The sequence below is a fragment of the Globicephala melas genome, chromosome 20 (assembly GCF_963455315.2).
Source record: "Globicephala melas chromosome 20, mGloMel1.2, whole genome shotgun sequence".
In the NCBI taxonomy this organism is placed as follows: Eukaryota; Metazoa; Chordata; class Mammalia; order Artiodactyla; family Delphinidae; genus Globicephala; species Globicephala melas.
The window spans coordinates 37,764,107-37,780,864 of NC_083333.1; the positions used below are offsets into that span (position 1 = coordinate 37,764,107).

At 44.8% G+C, this 16,758-nt stretch overlaps 1 protein-coding gene and 1 pseudogene across 1 annotated transcript; both read left to right on the plus strand.

The window, feature by feature from the left end:
• The first annotated feature begins 3,983 nt into the window (after positions 1–3,983).
• On the plus strand, positions 3,984–4,228 carry LOC115849107 (NADH dehydrogenase [ubiquinone] 1 beta subcomplex subunit 1 pseudogene; annotated as a pseudogene).
• An 8,543-nt stretch (positions 4,229–12,771) lies between these two features.
• LYZL6 (lysozyme like 6) lies at positions 12,772–16,412 on the plus strand. The gene is made up of 4 exons (XM_030850026.2): positions 12,772–12,910; positions 14,136–14,294; positions 15,205–15,283; positions 16,252–16,412. Exons 1-4 carry the CDS (start codon positions 12,772–12,774, stop codon positions 16,319–16,321), a joined length of 447 nt encoding a protein of 148 aa, XP_030705886.2. The 3' UTR covers positions 16,322–16,412.
• The last annotated feature ends 346 nt before the right edge of the window (positions 16,413–16,758 follow it).

The following is a 16,758-nucleotide window of genomic DNA, read 5'->3' on the forward strand; positions in this document are numbered from 1 at the left end:
CTGCAGGATTGTGTGTTGCTGCATTTGCCTCTTGCCAGGGTGGAGTATAGTCTGCCGCTCCAGTTGCTTTCTTAGAGTGAACCCTGCTGCTTCCCGCTTCTCTCTCATCCTCTTACCGTGGCTCCTGCCCTGTGCCTGACAGGCTGGCAGCTCTCTGGACATCTACAGCAGGACCGATGCCTGCAGGACCTTTCCCAGTGGGCAGGTCCACGAGCAGCCAGTTCTGGAGAGGTAAAAACAATGGAACCTTCATTCATGTATTCATTCAACTATTTATCAAGTGTCGATCTTGGGCACTGGGGACACAACAGTAGGACCAGGTCGAGAGATGGTGCACTGGGTACAAGCACAGGCTGTGGAGCAGGAACGGCAGACACAGGCATCAAAGACCCTGGAACTGATCACAGGAATTTTTAGGGGTTTCCTTTAAGGTTATTCCCAGGACCTTGGTTACGTGTGCAAGTCTGCGTATGTCACTACACCTCTCCGGCCTTCAGCCTCCTCACCTTCCCCATCTGAACATGACAAGGCTGAACTGGGTGATGTTTAAGATTCTGTGCAGATCTGTCCTCCTATGAAGGGAGAAAAAGGCCTAGGAGTCCTTAAGCCCAGGTTTGCCACCCATGGGCTGCTGCCTGATTTAGGGCCTTAAGACAACTCCTATTTAATTATTTATTATAATTCTGTGGGTTGATGGGGGCTCAGCTGGACAGTTCTTCTGGTAACAGTTTCCTTTACCCCTCTGACCTCTGTGCTCATATAGAAATGGAGTACACTTGTACCGACCCAGAATTCTCACAGAATTCATGAGATAATAGCCAGGGTAACCGATAGTAGAGGAGGGGAAGTTTCTCTTTATTGAAATAAACCAGTTACTAAATGAAGAAGGAATTATAGAATTAGGATGTCACCATGTTTAACTCCCAGAGAATTAATGGATCCAGGCATTGGGCATCAACAGCTGCTAATGTCACAAAAAGGAAGCCAACTAGACATTATGTCCCTTTGATGGAAGAACACAACACCTGCTTTGATCTTAATCTGATCAAACCTTTAGACTCAACTGTCAATTTACAGGAATTATAGAAGACAGAGCAATATGTTAAACTACATCATGGGCTTGTAATCATCAAAACACAGACTGTGGACAATCTACAAGGTATATGCTCTGCCTTCTTCAATAATAAATTACAAAGAAAAAGCGAAAGAGGGGAGAGAAACCTATGGATTAAAAGAGATTTAGGAGACATCAACCAATCACAACTAAGCGCATCTTATTTGGATCTTGATTTAATCCAATTGTTAAAAAAAATGCTTTTTGGCATAGAACAATTAGAAATTTGAACACTGACTGAATATGTAGTGATATTAAAGAATTATTGTTTTCAGAAAGACACAAGATAATGAGTAAATAGTAATAGACAAAGTACAAAGAAGTGTCCAGAAGCAAGGACCTATCATTAACTAAGTCTGGGGCGTGTGGGAGAAAGAGACTGTGCTGGGAGTCCTACCCCCAACTTGGCCATTAGCTCACCCTGTGTGTAGCCTTGGTCGAGTCTTTTCCCCTCCCCAGTCCTCAGTTTTCCCATCTATGAAATGAAGCAGGTGGATCCAATGGGTCTGTGAGGACTTGTTTATCTCTGGCCTCCTTTTGCTTTGTCCTCACCTGTGCAGCCCTGGAGCCTTTACTTGGTGCCTGTATCACCCCTACCATGTGTCCATAAGAGCATAAAAGCAGCAGGATGGGCAGAAGCCCATAGCTGATGGGCCCTGCAGAACAGAAGAGGCCACCTCCCTGAGGCACCTTGCCTGGAGGATCAAGCTGCATGATCCCAGGCGGACCGGTCCAAGCCCAAGGGGGAGGATGTCCAGGAAAGAAACCTCTAGAGAGGGACTTCACTGGTTGTGCAGTGGTTAAGAATCTGCCTGCCAACGCAGGGGACACGGGTTCGATCCCTGGTCCGGAAAGATCTCACATTCCATGGAGCATCTAAGCCTGTGCGCCACAACTACTGAGCCTGTGTTCTAGGGCCTGTAAGCCACAAGAGAGGCCACCGCAATGAGAAGCCCACGCACTGCAACAAAGAGTAGCCCCCGCTCGCCACAACTAGAGAAAGCTTGCACACAGCAACAAAGACCCAACGCAGCCAAAAATAAAAATAAAAAAAAATTACAAAAGAAACCGCTGGAATACTTCATCACCCACAAACCACACACATAAGTTATCTGCTCACTGGGACGGTTTGGCTTTTCCTGACGACTGGGGCCTTTTGGTGAGCTCCCTGGACCTACATCCTGGTCTAGGCACCTGCTCGGGACTCCAGCTGAGGTGGGGCCCCGCTGCCTTTGACACACATCTGTGGGCAGAAATGAACAATGTCACTGGGTCATTCCATATCACCTGCCCCTCGATTCCTTGTTGCTGGTCTCTGCCCACCTGCCCTTCCAATAGCATCACTAAGAAAGTATCAACCTTAGCACAGAACCTCACACATTGAAAATGTTCAATAAATAGAGAGGACTTCCCTCCTGGACCATCACAGGGGATTAAAATTCTCTTGAATCATCAGGAGCTTTATCTCCAGAAGTTTGAAATAAAATACCCACCACCTGCTACCAACACCAACCAATTTAACACAGGAACTAAATAATACCCCAGCCCCAAAGAGTAAGAAAGACAATTCCATGAAAGTGAGCAGTACAGAGTAGCAGCTAAACCCACCATGTTGGTGTCAAACCTGAATTCAAATCCTTGCTCTACCTCCTGCAAGCTCTGTGATTATGGGTGAATTACTTAACTTCTCTGCATCTAATTTCACAAGAGTGCTGTGAAGGTGAAATGATTCACTGCATACACGCTTCGTGCCTCACACACTGGGAGGGCTCAGTATGTATTAACAATAGTTTTTATTGGGGGGCCTCCATTGTAGCATCCCATGGGTGCTCCACCATCACCTCCCCACCCCCAATTAAACCCTGTCTCCTTTCCCTGTCCCTTATAAAAAATGACCTTTCCACCAGTGCTTCACTCTTCAGCCTGGTTAGCTAAGCCTGTGATGTTGCAGTGTCTGATAATGGAACGCTGACTTTTTTTTTTTTTTGGCTGCATTGGGTCTTCGTCGCTGCGCGCAAGCTTTCTCTAGTTGCGGCGAGCGGGGCTACTCTTCGTTGCGGTGCGCGGGCTTCTAATTGCAGTGGCTTCTCTTGTTGCGGAGCACGGGCTCTAGGCGCGCGGGCTGCAGTAGTTGCGGCATGTGGACTCAGTAGTTGTGGCTGGCAGGCTCTAGAGCGCAGGCTCAGTAGTTGTGGTGCACGGGCTTAGTTGTTCCGCGGCATGTGGGATCTTCCCGGACCAGGGCTCGAACCCGTGCCCCCTGCATTGGCAGGCAGATTCTTAACTACTGCGCCACCAGGGAAGTCCGCCTTGTTTCATAGTAGGAGGGTTTCAGGCAAGGTGGAAGGCCAATGCAGAGGGTACCTTGAGCCTGAGCGGCCTTCTAAAGGCACCTTGAGAATCACAACTCTTTGATGCCACCTCCAACTACTCCATGTCACTTCTGTGGATGACAGACCTGGAGCTCTGGCTGCTGCCTCACTGGACATAGGACATATGGTAGCACAGGGAGGGCTCTTGATGTTGAGGAACCAACAAAGTGGAATCAGGAGCCAGAGAGACCACAACCCAAATCCCGGCTCTACCACTGCATAAATCGGGGATATTAATGCCCAGCTCCCAGGCTGGCGAGCATAGAGGAGGGAATACTTTTACGTGTTGGTGTCCCCGCAGCCCGTGCCTTCCTGTACCTGGACCTCTGCTAGCCTCTAGTGGCCACTTGGATAAATTGCACAGAGAGTTGGCCTGAAAACCGGCATGTGGGAGAAACTTTGCTCCAACTTCTGAATTTTCCTAATACTGGGATTCTCAGCCATGACAGACCCATAACTCCCTTTCCACAAAATATATTTTGTGGGTAGTGTCGTTGTTACTTCCGAGGCTTCAGCATTCATGATGAACTTACTTCAGATTGTGTGTGACCACTGGGTACATATACTTGTCCCTGTGGGATTTGTCGTTGGATGCTATCTAGACAGAAAGAATGATGAAAAGCTAATTGCCTTCCGGAACAAGAGTCTGTTATATAAAAGGGAATTAAGACCCAGTGAAGAAGTCACCAGGAAGTAAAAGTTGCTGCTGAATTACAGAATGTTCACATTTTTTAAAATATAAGAGAAAAACACATTCATTACTTAAATATATATATATAGTGTAATGATAGTAATTTTTAAAGATTTTAAGCACTTTATTGACATATAATAAATGACATATTTATAGTGTACAATTTGCTAATTTTTGATTTATGTAAATTCTCCTGAAGCCATCATCACATCAAGATAGTGAACATCTCAATCACCCCCCAAAATTTCCTTGTGCCCCTTTCTACTCCCTAATCCCCCAAAAAACTACTGATCTGTTTTGTCATTATAGATGAGTTTACACTTTCTAGAGTTTTCTATAAATGGACTCATACAGTATATACTCTTTTTTTGGTCTGGCTTCTTTCACTCAGCATAATTATTTTGAAATTTATCCACGTTGTTGTGTGTACCAGTCATTCATTCCTTTTTCTTTTTTTTTTTCTTTGCGGTACGCCGGCCTCTCACTGCTGTGGCCTCTCCCGTTGCGGAGCACAGGCTCCGTCTGGACGCGCAGGCTCAGCGGCCATGACTCACGGGCCCAGCCGCTCTGTGGCATGTGGGATCTTCCCGGACCGGGGCACGAACCCATGCCCCCTGCATTGGCAGGCGGACTCTCAACCACTGCGCCACCAGGGAAGCCCCATTCATTCCTTTTTATTGATTTGTTTAATCCATTCATAATGACGGTAAATTTAAAAATTAGCATAATGCTTTAACTATAATATAAAAGAGAAACTGGGGGAAAGTAATAAAGTAATAGGTAAGTTCTATGAAGATGCACAGGTATGATTACACTAAAACATATAATGATGTAATCACATGCTTTACCTATACATGCGGTTATATGAGCCCAGTTCTTTGCCAGGAATTTTGGTTTGACTCCAAAGGCCAGCAATTGGCCACCTCATGCAAGAGGGTCCGAAGCTGGGTGGATGACGTGTGGGGACTGAGTTTAAGCAGAGAAAGTGGACACAGGCAAATTTTAGCTCAGTGGAAAGATTCATTTCTCGAAGGGCTGACCATCAGGGTGGCATGCTTCTTTTTGAACTATGTGAATGATGTGTCTGGACTGGACCACCGTGGAATTTCTCCAGTCTTTTAATTACTCAGACTTATGGCCCTGCTAAGGTCCATATTTGATTTTTCAAAGGCAGGTGTGTATTTCACTCATCTTGCATTTCACAGCACAATCTAGGAGCTTCCATTGCACTTTCCTGAGCAGAGACATGTCTCTCTCCTTGCCACATGCTCCCAGGTCCAGCAGCAGGCAGTGGTACTTCTCAGTCCTGCTGGGGGTCCCCCCTTGGGACAAAATATGATTTTATGGGAGAAAGTATTTGGCAATGCTTTTGGGGTGTCAAGGCTTTAGAACCTTCAGTTATATTTACTTTCTTGGATAATCTACCCACTGTGTTTTTATTAAAGAAATCTGTTGTTTGCTGGTAACCCTTGGCTTCCGAGTGGCCAGTCCTTGCAAGGAATTCACTCCAGAAACTTTGAAATATGTAGTTTACACAACCCTAATGCTACAGAGAAGGATCCAAAGTCCATAGTGGGACATGTAATATTCAGGTTCTCTAGTCTTTGCTTCTTAACTTTGTTTTTAACTCGTCACCCAATATTTTCCCCTGAAGCCAATTAAATACGTTACACTTTCATTCTTACGTTTTGCTTCCTTCTGTTTTCCCTTGGGAATGTTTTTCTTCTACTTTTTCTAACTTCTTGAGTTGAATGCTCAGTTTGCTTGTTTTATTTGAATGAAAGCAGTTAAGATTATGAATTTACTTCTAAATAAATTTCCGACACAATATATTAATGTCATGTTCATTGTTTTGCAAACCTGTTATTCCAGATTTTAATTTTGCCTTCGACTCAGTAATTATTCAGAGGGGAAAAAGTGTGAGTGTGTGTGTGTGTGTGTGTGTTTCTGTTAAAGTTATAAGAAACTGAGGTTTTTAAATTATAGCCAGAGTACGGAGCTTACGTAATTCCTCCTTTGGGGACAAATTGCGGTATTATTTGTAGCCTAGTTTATAATCAATTTCGTCACTATTCCTGAAGTATTTGAGAAGATATGTGTTCTGTGGGGTAAAGTACAGGCCTAAAAGTAAAGTCAAAAATTCAGTCTTATGAATATATGGCTTGAATATGTCTCAGTAGTGACTGTCTTTTCATGTATTTTTCCTGGAACACAGGTTACCTGTCAGATCTGCAAACTCACCTTTTTCAGCTCTGGTGTCTTTGTCCCAGTCTAAGGCTCTAATCTTTATCATCCATAGCCATCCTTTTTTTGTCCCATTGTTTTCCACACGTCTTTCTGCTCTGCATTTGAAGAACTTCCCAAGTGTGTGATTCCAGCCTTGATTGACTCTTCTGACCTGTGGATTCTGCTCTTCCTGCCTTCAATACAGGTTTCATTTCTGTCACTGGATTTTAGTTCCTTGTATTCTGCATTTCAGCCAGCGGTATCATTTGGGGGTTTTCTCATATTTTATTGAAAACTCAAAGCAGACACTTCCTTAACTTTTCCTCTGGTTTCTATAGCAATTTATTGCCAGAGCATACTTTTCCAGTATTGCCATTAAAACTGACAAGTGGAGCCCCTAGCTGGGCCTGTGCTTAGTGCACCTGCAGACAAGATAATTAAATTAAACCACAGGATGCCTCTGTTACTCCAGATCTGGCACTCAGCACTGGCACAGCACGACTTAACCCGAAACATCCACTCTCTTGACTAACAATGTTTAGGCCCTGGGGAGATGCTTCTTTACATCTTACCCTATGTTCATGGGGAAAAATGCAACTGCATCTAAAGGTTTGATGAAAGCTTAATGACTCCTGCTTGGTACAATTTCAGAGTCCAGAGACGCTTTGAGCAGAAAAGAACTTAGGAAAGAGAAAAGACTAACTTGTCAGAGCTTTCCTCTCAGGTAGCTTGAACGCAATAGATTTGAACACAATGAAATATCATTTTCTAGTAGTGCTGAGTGGTACCATTCTTATTTTCATGTTTCTACTCATGGTTCTGGAAGTACACAGGAATTAGTACAGTATTTGCCTCAGTTGTAAAAAGCTGAGGAAATTTTTGTAATATTGCATAAATCACATTACATATTACTCTTAAATTTTTATATATGTTTAGACTTCAGACATAACATGATACTAATTCTTTATTTTTTTAATTTTTTTAATTTTTTTATTTTTTGTGGTACGTGGGCCTCTCACTGTTGTGGCCTCTCCCGCTGTGGAGCACAGGCTCCGGACGCTCAGGCTCAGCGTCCATGGCTCACGGGCCCAGCCGCTCCACAGCATGTGGGATCTTCCCGGACCGGGGCACGAACTCGTGTCCCCTGCATCGGCAGGCGGACTCTCAACCACTGCGCCACCAGGGAAGCCCCATGATACTAATTCTTTACATTAGCAGCAAGATGGACATTGAATGCTAGACTTATGAATTGTAACATTTTCATTTTAAAAGTTTTAAATTAAAAGAAGTTTTAAAATTAATTTATAATTTAAATAAAATTTAAGTTAAATTTTAAAATTAAAAGTTAATAAAATTTAATTAAGCTTTCAGAGAGTAAAAGAAAGTGTTTGGATTTATATAAATAATTTGATATAAAAATTTAATATTCATTCATTTTAATTTGTATTTTGCCTTTTGAATTATTAGATACCTTTCAATATTTTAAAACTAATTTTTGGAAAACAGAAAATTAATACATTTTTCACATAAATTTATATTTTTGATGAAAATATATTTAAAATTTTGTACTTTGAATATAATTATGTTTTAAATTCTTAAATATATTGAAAAATCTTGATAATAGTAATATAATTAGTGATTGTATTGAAAGGGAGATAAGAAAGATAAATTTCATGGAATAGTTATAATCCTTTATGAATTATGTATCTGTTTATTATTCATCCCAACATTGCCAGCCCATTAACAGAGCATCTAGACATGTGGAATAAAAACTAAATTCATTCATCTTTGACATTTTGCTAACCTTCAGTCATATATAAACCATAGCTTCATACACATTTTAAAATTTTATCCTTTTAAAGGAATGTTTGTCAGAATATGAGGATAGAAAATATTTTAGTTAACAGCTTGTTAGTTTGATTTATAACTTGTAAATATTTATTTAGACCAATGATCTGTGGCTTCCATGTCTTCTTGTCCCAGGTTGCAACATTCCGAATTTATCCTTGGGTCCCAAGTTGGGTCCCAGGTTGGGTCCCAGGTCCTTGAATGGGTAGGAATCCATTCAGGGCTCATGTCTGTCACAGTTGGGAGGTGGGGGTCGAGGGTCCCTCTGGTCCCCCTTTGAGTGCTGCCATCATCCCCTCTAAGACTTTAAGCTGCAGGGAGACCCTCCCCTGGCCCAATTTCCAGTGTGTGGTCCTGGGCTATGGAAGCCTCTCCTCCTACCCAGGTCTCTAATTCTACACAGACATGGTAGTTTGGGTCATCTGAGGCACCTGCATATTTTTGGCCCCAAACGATACTTCATAAAGTGGTACCCAGAGAATACCCTCCTCCCAGAGTTCAACCTCCACCAGAGCTCCGGCTGCCTTCACATCCCAAGATGCAATGTGCTGCTGTCCCACTGGGGAGGGAAGTCCAAAGCCAGAGGGTATGGGGCATCACTGCCCACTTAGAAAGCTCTTCCTACTTCCCTTCTGTCAGACCTTATCACCCTGTTTCAGAGGGTGGAGTGAACATCAGTAACAGAATTTTCTCTTGCTTCCTTTTTGCTATAGTTGGTGGAAATGTCTCCCAGACTTTGCTGACAAATGATACGTGGCCTTCATGGGGAGGTGAAGGTTGTCAGGTCACCACTCCGTGGATGGTTAACCCCATGCTTTCTCTCCTGGCAGGTCTCTTTTGGTTGTAAGTGACAGAAACTCAACTCAAACATGTTTACACAAGAAAGGACATTTATTGAATCATAGGGTAGTAGTAAGGGCAAAAGGGTGTTTAGGTTGCAGAAAGGGTGGACCCTGGGGCTGCAATCCTGTCTGGACTCTGATCCCTGTTCAAGGAGGCTTATTCTCTCAGATGGGCCGTATCCACGTGATTCCAAACTGTCTGCCTCTGGCCCCACACCCAAAGTCTACCTGGGAGAAGCTGAGCTGCTCTGCCTAATTTCAGTTCAAGATACACTGGTTGGGGCACGGGCACACCCTGTCACCTGGAGTGCAGGGCCCTGTGTGACTGTGGCACTAAAGCCCCATGGGGGAAGGAGTTCCCTTAAAGGTGGTACTGTTCCCAGAAGGGAAGGGAGATGCGCAGACAGAACAACCAGCCCCCTCTACCCTATCCCACAGTTGTCACCAATCCCTCCAGGCCCATCTACCATTTCTGCCTGAAGTTTGGCCTCAAGACTGAGCCAATTTGCATGTAAGACCAGAGTATTTCCAGGAGAGTGATGACATCACAGAACTGGGGTTCCAGAAGTTGGGGATGGCTGAGCACTCCCGTCTTCTTTAGAATATGGAGAGTGGTGAGCTGGGCGGGGCCACAGGGTAGTCCATGAGGAAGAGGAGGCTCCTACCCAAACGACTTTGTTCTACAGATTCTCCCAGAAAGCCCTAGGCCGGCTGGGACCTGGGGTCAGAGAGGGATAGGAGAGCGGTAAGCTCGGGAGGGGAAGTTGGGGGTACACCTGCCCGAACCACTTTTTCCCCAGGGAACCCCAAGAGGGGCCTTCATGGGCAGAGATGGAGCTCCCTGCTTTCCGAGGTTCAGTGATACCTGTCTCTGCAGGACCCTACTGAGTCAGGGCAGAGTAAGGTTGCATGAGACACACTTATACTAAAAACTTATTTGTTGTTTGTCTGAAATTCTAATGTAACAGGGCATCCTGTAATTTTATTTGCTAAATCTGGCAGCTGTAGGGTGGAAGAGAGAGGCAAAAGAATGGTCGCAAGCTCAGGCTGCAATGGAGTGAGTCTTAGGAGACAGAATAAAACATCCGTGAGGAGACAGGCATCAGGGTAGCCATGTTGTCCAAGAAGCTGCCTGACTCATGAAGCTAGTGGATGGAGGAATCCTCAGGAACATACACCTAGTTTAATGGAAAGATACACACACACACACACACACACACACACACACACACACACACACACACACACACACACACCCTAGTGATAGAAATAGCCTCATTCTTTGCTTTCATGGCATTGATCATTTTGAAGAACGTAGGCCAGTTATCTTGTAGATTTTCCCTCCATTTGGCTTTGTCTGCTGTTTCCTCAAGATTAGCTACAGGTTATGCATCTCTGGCCAGAATGCTGCATAAGTGATGTGTGTCCTTCTCAGGGTGTCACATCTGGAGGCACATAATCTCTCTCTGTCCCTCACTGGTGGTGTTAATTTTGATTACCAGGTCAAAACACTGTCTGGTTTCTCCACTGTATTGTTACTGTTTTTCTCATGCAATCAAGGGGAGATACTTTAAGACCATGAACATACTCAGCTCTTCACCAAGCTTCCCACCCCCTCATATTTAGCATCTATTGATGATTATTTCTTGCTCAAACCAGTTTAGGATGGTTTCAAGATGGTGATTTTCGAACTTCATGACTACCAACACTTTTATCAGTCAGCATTTTCTTGTCAAGAAGAGCTCCCCTTTAATCTCCATTATGTATCTATTTATCTATTACTGTTATGAACTCATGGATTCCTATCTCATTCAGTGGGTTATAATCTGTCACTATCATCATTTATTTTGATGGTCAAATTGTTCCAGATTACCTTGGAAACCATTATGCATTGGTTTCACATATATGATACCAAAAGCATATGCAACAAAAGAAAAAAATACATAAATCAGTCTTCATCAAAATTTACAAATTTTGTGTTTCAAACAACACCATCAAGAAAGTGAAAGGCAGGACTTCCCTGGTGGTGCAGTGGCTAAGAAACTGCCTGCCAATGCAGGGGACACGGGCTTGAGCCCTGGTCCGGGAAGATCCCACATGCCACGGAGAAACAAAGCCTGTATGCCACAACTACTGAGCCTGTGCTCTAGAGCCCGTAAGCCACAACTACTGAGCCCACATGCCACAACTACTGAAGCGCACGTGCCTGGAGTCCATGCTCCGCAACAAGAGAAGCCACCTCAATGAGAAGCCCACGCACTGCAACCAACAGTAGCCCCCACTTGCCACAACTAGAGAAAGCCCACGCACAGCAACAAACACCCAATGCAGCCAAAAATAAACAAATAAATAAATTTATTAAAAAAGAAAAAGAAAAGAAAGTGAAAGGCAACCCACAGAATGTGAGGAAGTATTTGCAAAGCAAGTATCTGATAAGGTTCTAATACCCAGAATATATAAAGAGCACTTACAACTCAATAATGAAAAGACAAACAACCCAACTGAAAAAGTGGGCAGAGGTTCTGACAAGACATTTTACTAAAGTTACACAAATAGCCAATGAGCATGTGAAAAGATGATCAACATTATTAGCCATGAGGCAAATGTAAATCAAAATCATAACGTGATACCACTTCACACCCATTAGGATAGCCTTGATCAAAAAGACAGTTAATAACTCTGTTGGTGAGGATGTGGAGAAATTGGAACCTCCATACATTGCTGATGGGAATGTAAAATGGTACAGCCGCTTTGGAAGTCAGCAATTCCTCAAAAGTTTAAACTTTAGGTCACCATATGACTCAGCAATTCCACTCTTTGGTATGTATCCAAAGGAATGGAAACATTTGTCCACACAAAAACTTGTACACGAATGTTCATAGCAGCATTATTCATAATAGCCAAAAAATAGAAACAACTCAAATGTCCACAAACCGATGAATGCATAACCATATTGTGATATATCCGTACAATGGCATATTATTCACCCGTGAAAGGGCATGAAATATTGGTACATGCTACAAGATGGATGAAACCTTGAAAACATTGTGAAGTGAAAGAAGTCAAACACAAAAGACCAGATATTGTATGACTTCATTTATATGAAATGTTCAGAATATGCAAATCTATAGAGATAGAAAGTAGATTATTGGTTGCCAGAGGCTGGACGGAAGTGGAACAGACAGTGAGTGCTAACGGATATGGGGTTTCTTTTTGGGTTGATGAAAATATTCTAAAGTTGACTGTGGGATTGGTTGCACAGTTCTGTGAAAAATGATTGAATTGTATACTTTAAATGAATTAAGTGTATGGTATGTGAATTATATATTGTGAATTATATCTCAGTAAAGCTGTTACCCGAAAAATGCTGTCCCAGATTTGGCCAGTGGGTACCCCTTTGAGCTGGCTCTCATTTCTATTTGACATGCCCCAGCATCGTTAATTTTAGACTAGGAAAAACAAAAACAGAAACAAAACAACAGGAGACCCCCCCAAAAAAAATGTATTTATAAAATAATACATGAGAGGAAAGAGAAACAGCCAGGAGGGGGGCAGTGAGTAAGCGAGGACATGTGGTTGCTCTCTCCAGATTCCCCAGAAGACTCTCTCTCCTGGGAGACCCTAGGACCCGCAGGCCTTCCTCTGCTCACCCTCCACTGCGTCTCCTCCCCTCTGAGGATGACGACCCTGCTACTCATCTCCTTGGTCAGCTGTCTCGTTGCCGTGAATCAAGCCAGCCTCATCAACCGATGTGACTTGGCCAATGTGCTGCACCAGGAGGACTTGGATGGCTTTGAGGGCTACTCCCTGAGCGACTGTGAGTGCCGTTTCCTCACACCCTCACACCCCTTTTCTCCTCCTCTCCCGGTCATGCCCTCCGTGGCCATCTTTCTTTTTCTCTCATTTGTTTTTCAAAGTCAAGTTCAAAAAGTAGCCCTCTCCAAGAAGCCTTTCCCAACATTCGATATTTGTTCCACGATTCTTAACTGAGCACTTATTATGTCCCAGGAACTACTTTAGGCGCTGGGGATACAGATATCAACACAGCTCCTTCTCTCATAGTGTTCACATTCTAGGGGAAGAGACAGCAAGAAAGAAACACACAAATATATGAAGTGCTTCCTGGTGGTGATAAATGCTATGCAGAAGAGTAAAGCAGTGGGGAGTGATGGGTGACACTGTTGTAGAGGGGGAAGTCAAGGAAGGCCTCTCTGAGGAGGTGACATTGAGCAGTGCTGAATGGAATAAAGGCCCTAGTCCCCCAAACATCTGGCGGAAGAGCATTCCAGGTGGAGGGAACAGCCAGTGCAAAGGTTTCGTCCTACTCCATGGTAGAGATAGCTCCCTCTTGCCCAGAATTGTAAGGCACGACTGCCTTATAACACTCTCTCCTTTCATCTTGCTTTGTGGTTTTTTTAGGTACATATCTTCATTCTTATTCTATAGGCACCTTGAAGGCAGCCTCATGCATTTGAGCCAGCTAAAGGTCCCTCACTGGGTTTTGCACAGTTTCTGGCACGCAGTAGGTGATCATTAAGTGCAGAAATCATGCATGGACAGATGGACGGATGAGTGGTTGTACTGATGGGTGGATGGACTGAAGAATGAGAGGAGAAGCTAATGGGTGTTTCTGGCCCACTAGCCCCATCTAGCCTCTTAGGCTTTGTTCCTTTCTTCTTTTTTTTTTTAAAAAAATTAATTAATTAATTATTGGCTGCGTTGGGTCTTTGTTGCTGCGCGCAGGCTTTCTCTAGTTGTGGCGAGCGGGAGTTACTCTTCGTTGAGTTGTGCAGGCTTCTCATTGCGGTGGCTTCTCTTGTTGTGGAGCACGGGCCCTAGAGTGCGTGGGCTTCAGTACTTGTGGCTCGCTGGCTCTAGAGCGCAGGCTCTGTAGTTGTGGCGCACGTGCTTAGTTGCCTTAACCACTGCACCACCAGGGAAGCCTGTTCCTTTCTTCTGATTCCTCGTCTCCCTTTCTCCTCCGTCTTCCTTGTCCGTCAGCTTGGCCCCCCATCTAAAAACCCTCTTCTCCCTGTTCTAAGGGCTGTGCCTGGCTTTCGTGGAAAGTCACTTCAACATAACAAAGGTAAATGAAAATACAGATGGCAGCTTTGACTATGGCATCTTCCAGATCAACAGCCACTACTGGTGCAATGATGACAAGAGTCACACGGAAAACATTTGCCAAGTGGACTGTCAAGGTCTGGCCAGGGCCCCAGGGTGGGAGAGGTGAGAGAGATGACCAGGCTCTGGGTTAGTGTGGGACTAACCTTCCCACACACAGCCTGGAAACAACACCAGAGGATTGGTTCAAGGAATCAGGGAATCCCTTTACTGAGCAGAGGGTTGACTCGTGTCCCTAAATGCCTATAGGAGGTTCTGCAGTGTGCTAGCAGGGTCCAGAGAAGCTCTGCACAGGCAGTAGCAGTAGAGCAGTGCAGCAGCCAGCATTTACTGAGAGCGTATTATATACTCAGTACTTTACATACATAGCTCATTTCATCCAACTTGCCATGCAATAGAAACTAGTATGATCCCCACTTTATTGGTGAGCAAACTGAGGCTCATAGAACCAGTGCTGAATGCCAAACTGGTGGCCCTGAAGGCTCAGCTCTCACCACCAAGTAGAGCTGCCTTTGGCTAATGGTCTGACCGAAGGCCAAGTGCAAACTCCCACCTCAGGGCTAATCCAGGAGGCTCCACAGGTCCGTGATTGTGTCCCCCATCTCCTCCTTTGTATTCTGATTAATGGCCCTGGGCTCTTCACCTGAAGAGCCTCCCTCCTCAGGCAGGACTTTTCCTTCGTCTCTGTGCTGCCTTTTTTGGCATTTCCTTTCCCTAGAATCCTCCACACTTGGGGTGAACTACCATCCATTAGGAAGTATGGCAGTAAACAGGCTCAAATCTCAGCCCTCCTGCCCCTCCTGCCCCCACCCCCCAACCATCCCCAACCTCCAGCAGCCATTGTACGGATGTCCAAATGGGCCTCTGAGGGGGAAGACTTGCCTCGTCCGGAAGTTCTCAGCCACTGGGTGGCACATGCCTTGCAGGGAGACCAGTCTTCGGGACTGTCCCCTGTGCTCTGACGGGTATTCTCTTTCTCCCTTTCAGAATTGCTGAGCCTCAATCTTCTTTCAAACATCAACTGTGTGAAAAAAATTGTGTCCGGAACAGGGGGGATGAAGAACTGGTAAGGAGGCCATGGTGGGATGAAGTTAGTGGGCGGAGCCTTAAGAAAGACATAGTGACAGAGAAAGGGACAGTAGGCCAGGACCTGACCTTTTCTACAGCCTAGAAAAATGTGGGATGTGGCAGGGCTTGGAACTCCGACTTAGAAGACCTGGGATCTGGCTCTTCCTCTGACACTGTATTAAACAAAACTCTTTTGGTTGCAGGAACAGAGCAACTTGAGCTAGCTGGGGGAGATTTATTCTGAGAGGACAAGGTGTCTTGCTGAGCCCACACGAGGGGTGCAGCTGGGCCTCAGGAAGAGGGTGGAAGCAGGGCTGGAAACTTTCCTTTGCAGGTTTCTGCTTCTCTTTGTGCATTGGCTTCACTACTCCCTCTGCAGACCAGCTTTCTCTGCTCTACAGTCCACCAGACAGACTATGTCCGCCCTGAATCTCTGGGCTAATGTCCTAAGCGACCATAGAGACTAGCTAGGCTCAGTCCCAGTCCAAGTGCCTGGCAGGGAGGATCTGATGGGTTCAGCTTGGACCCTGTGTCCCAGCTCCATTCATTCAGCTACAGGCATGGAAGAAATTAAGCAACATAAACATGGCTGCCACGGGCCCTCTCTACATAATTGGCAGCAACATTTTCTATAAAAAGTGTTGCTGGGCTTCCCTCGTGGCTCATTGGTTAAGAATTCGCCTGCTAATGCAGGGGACACGGGTTCGAACCCTGGTCCGGGAAGATCCCACATGCCGTGGAGCAACAAAGCCCATGTGCCACAACTATTGAGCCCACATGCCTGGAGCCCGTGCTCCGCAACAAGAGAAGCCACCGCAATAAGAAGCCCGCGCACCGCAACAGAGTAGTCCCCGCTCGTCGCAACTAGAGAAAGCCCGTGTGCAGCAATGAAGACCCAACGCAACCAAAAATAAATAAAATTGATTCTTAATAAAAAAAAAGAACCAATCTTCTTTCTCTCCACAGGGTAAAATGGAGGTTGCACTGTGCAGACCGGCCACTGTCCTACTGGATGACAGGATGCCACCTGGCATGAGACAGGGAACAGGCCTGTGGTGGAGTCATTCCAGAACTCCTCTCCTCACTTGGGAATTCTTCATTTCTTCTTCCTCTTGCCTCCACCTCGTCTTATTTTCTTCCTTTCCCATTTACAAATAAAACTGACCGGAGCCCCAGGAATAAATAGTTTTCTAGGGCTTCCTCCTTGTTCCTATCCAGGCCCAGGCCCCTGGTTCCTGACTGTCATTTGCAAACCAAGAAGACCACGATGAAGAATTTTCTATATTTTTGGAATTATTAAAGCATTCCTTGTGCAAAGAATGTGTTAATTTAGTCATGATTAATCCCAGGTATATTTGAGTACCTAATAGAGTATGAGTGTGCTAGGTACTAGAAAAAGGGTGATAAATCTGTAAATATTGTTCATGAGGTGTTCATAATCTATCTGGAGAAGATTATGGGGATCTTCTCCAT

Excerpts from the sequence above, each read along its gene's own strand:
- LYZL6 (XM_030850026.2), top strand. The coding sequence starts at position 12,772 with ATGACGACCCTGCTACTCATCTCCTTGGTCAGCTGTCTCGTTGCCGTG. Across the intron at positions 12,911-14,135 it reads GGGCTACTCCCTGAGCGACT|GGCTGTGCCTGGCTTTCGTG; the intron begins GTGAGTGCCGTT and ends CCCTGTTCTAAG. Across the intron at positions 14,295-15,204 it reads TTGCCAAGTGGACTGTCAAG|AATTGCTGAGCCTCAATCTT; the intron begins GTCTGGCCAGGG and ends TCTCCCTTTCAG.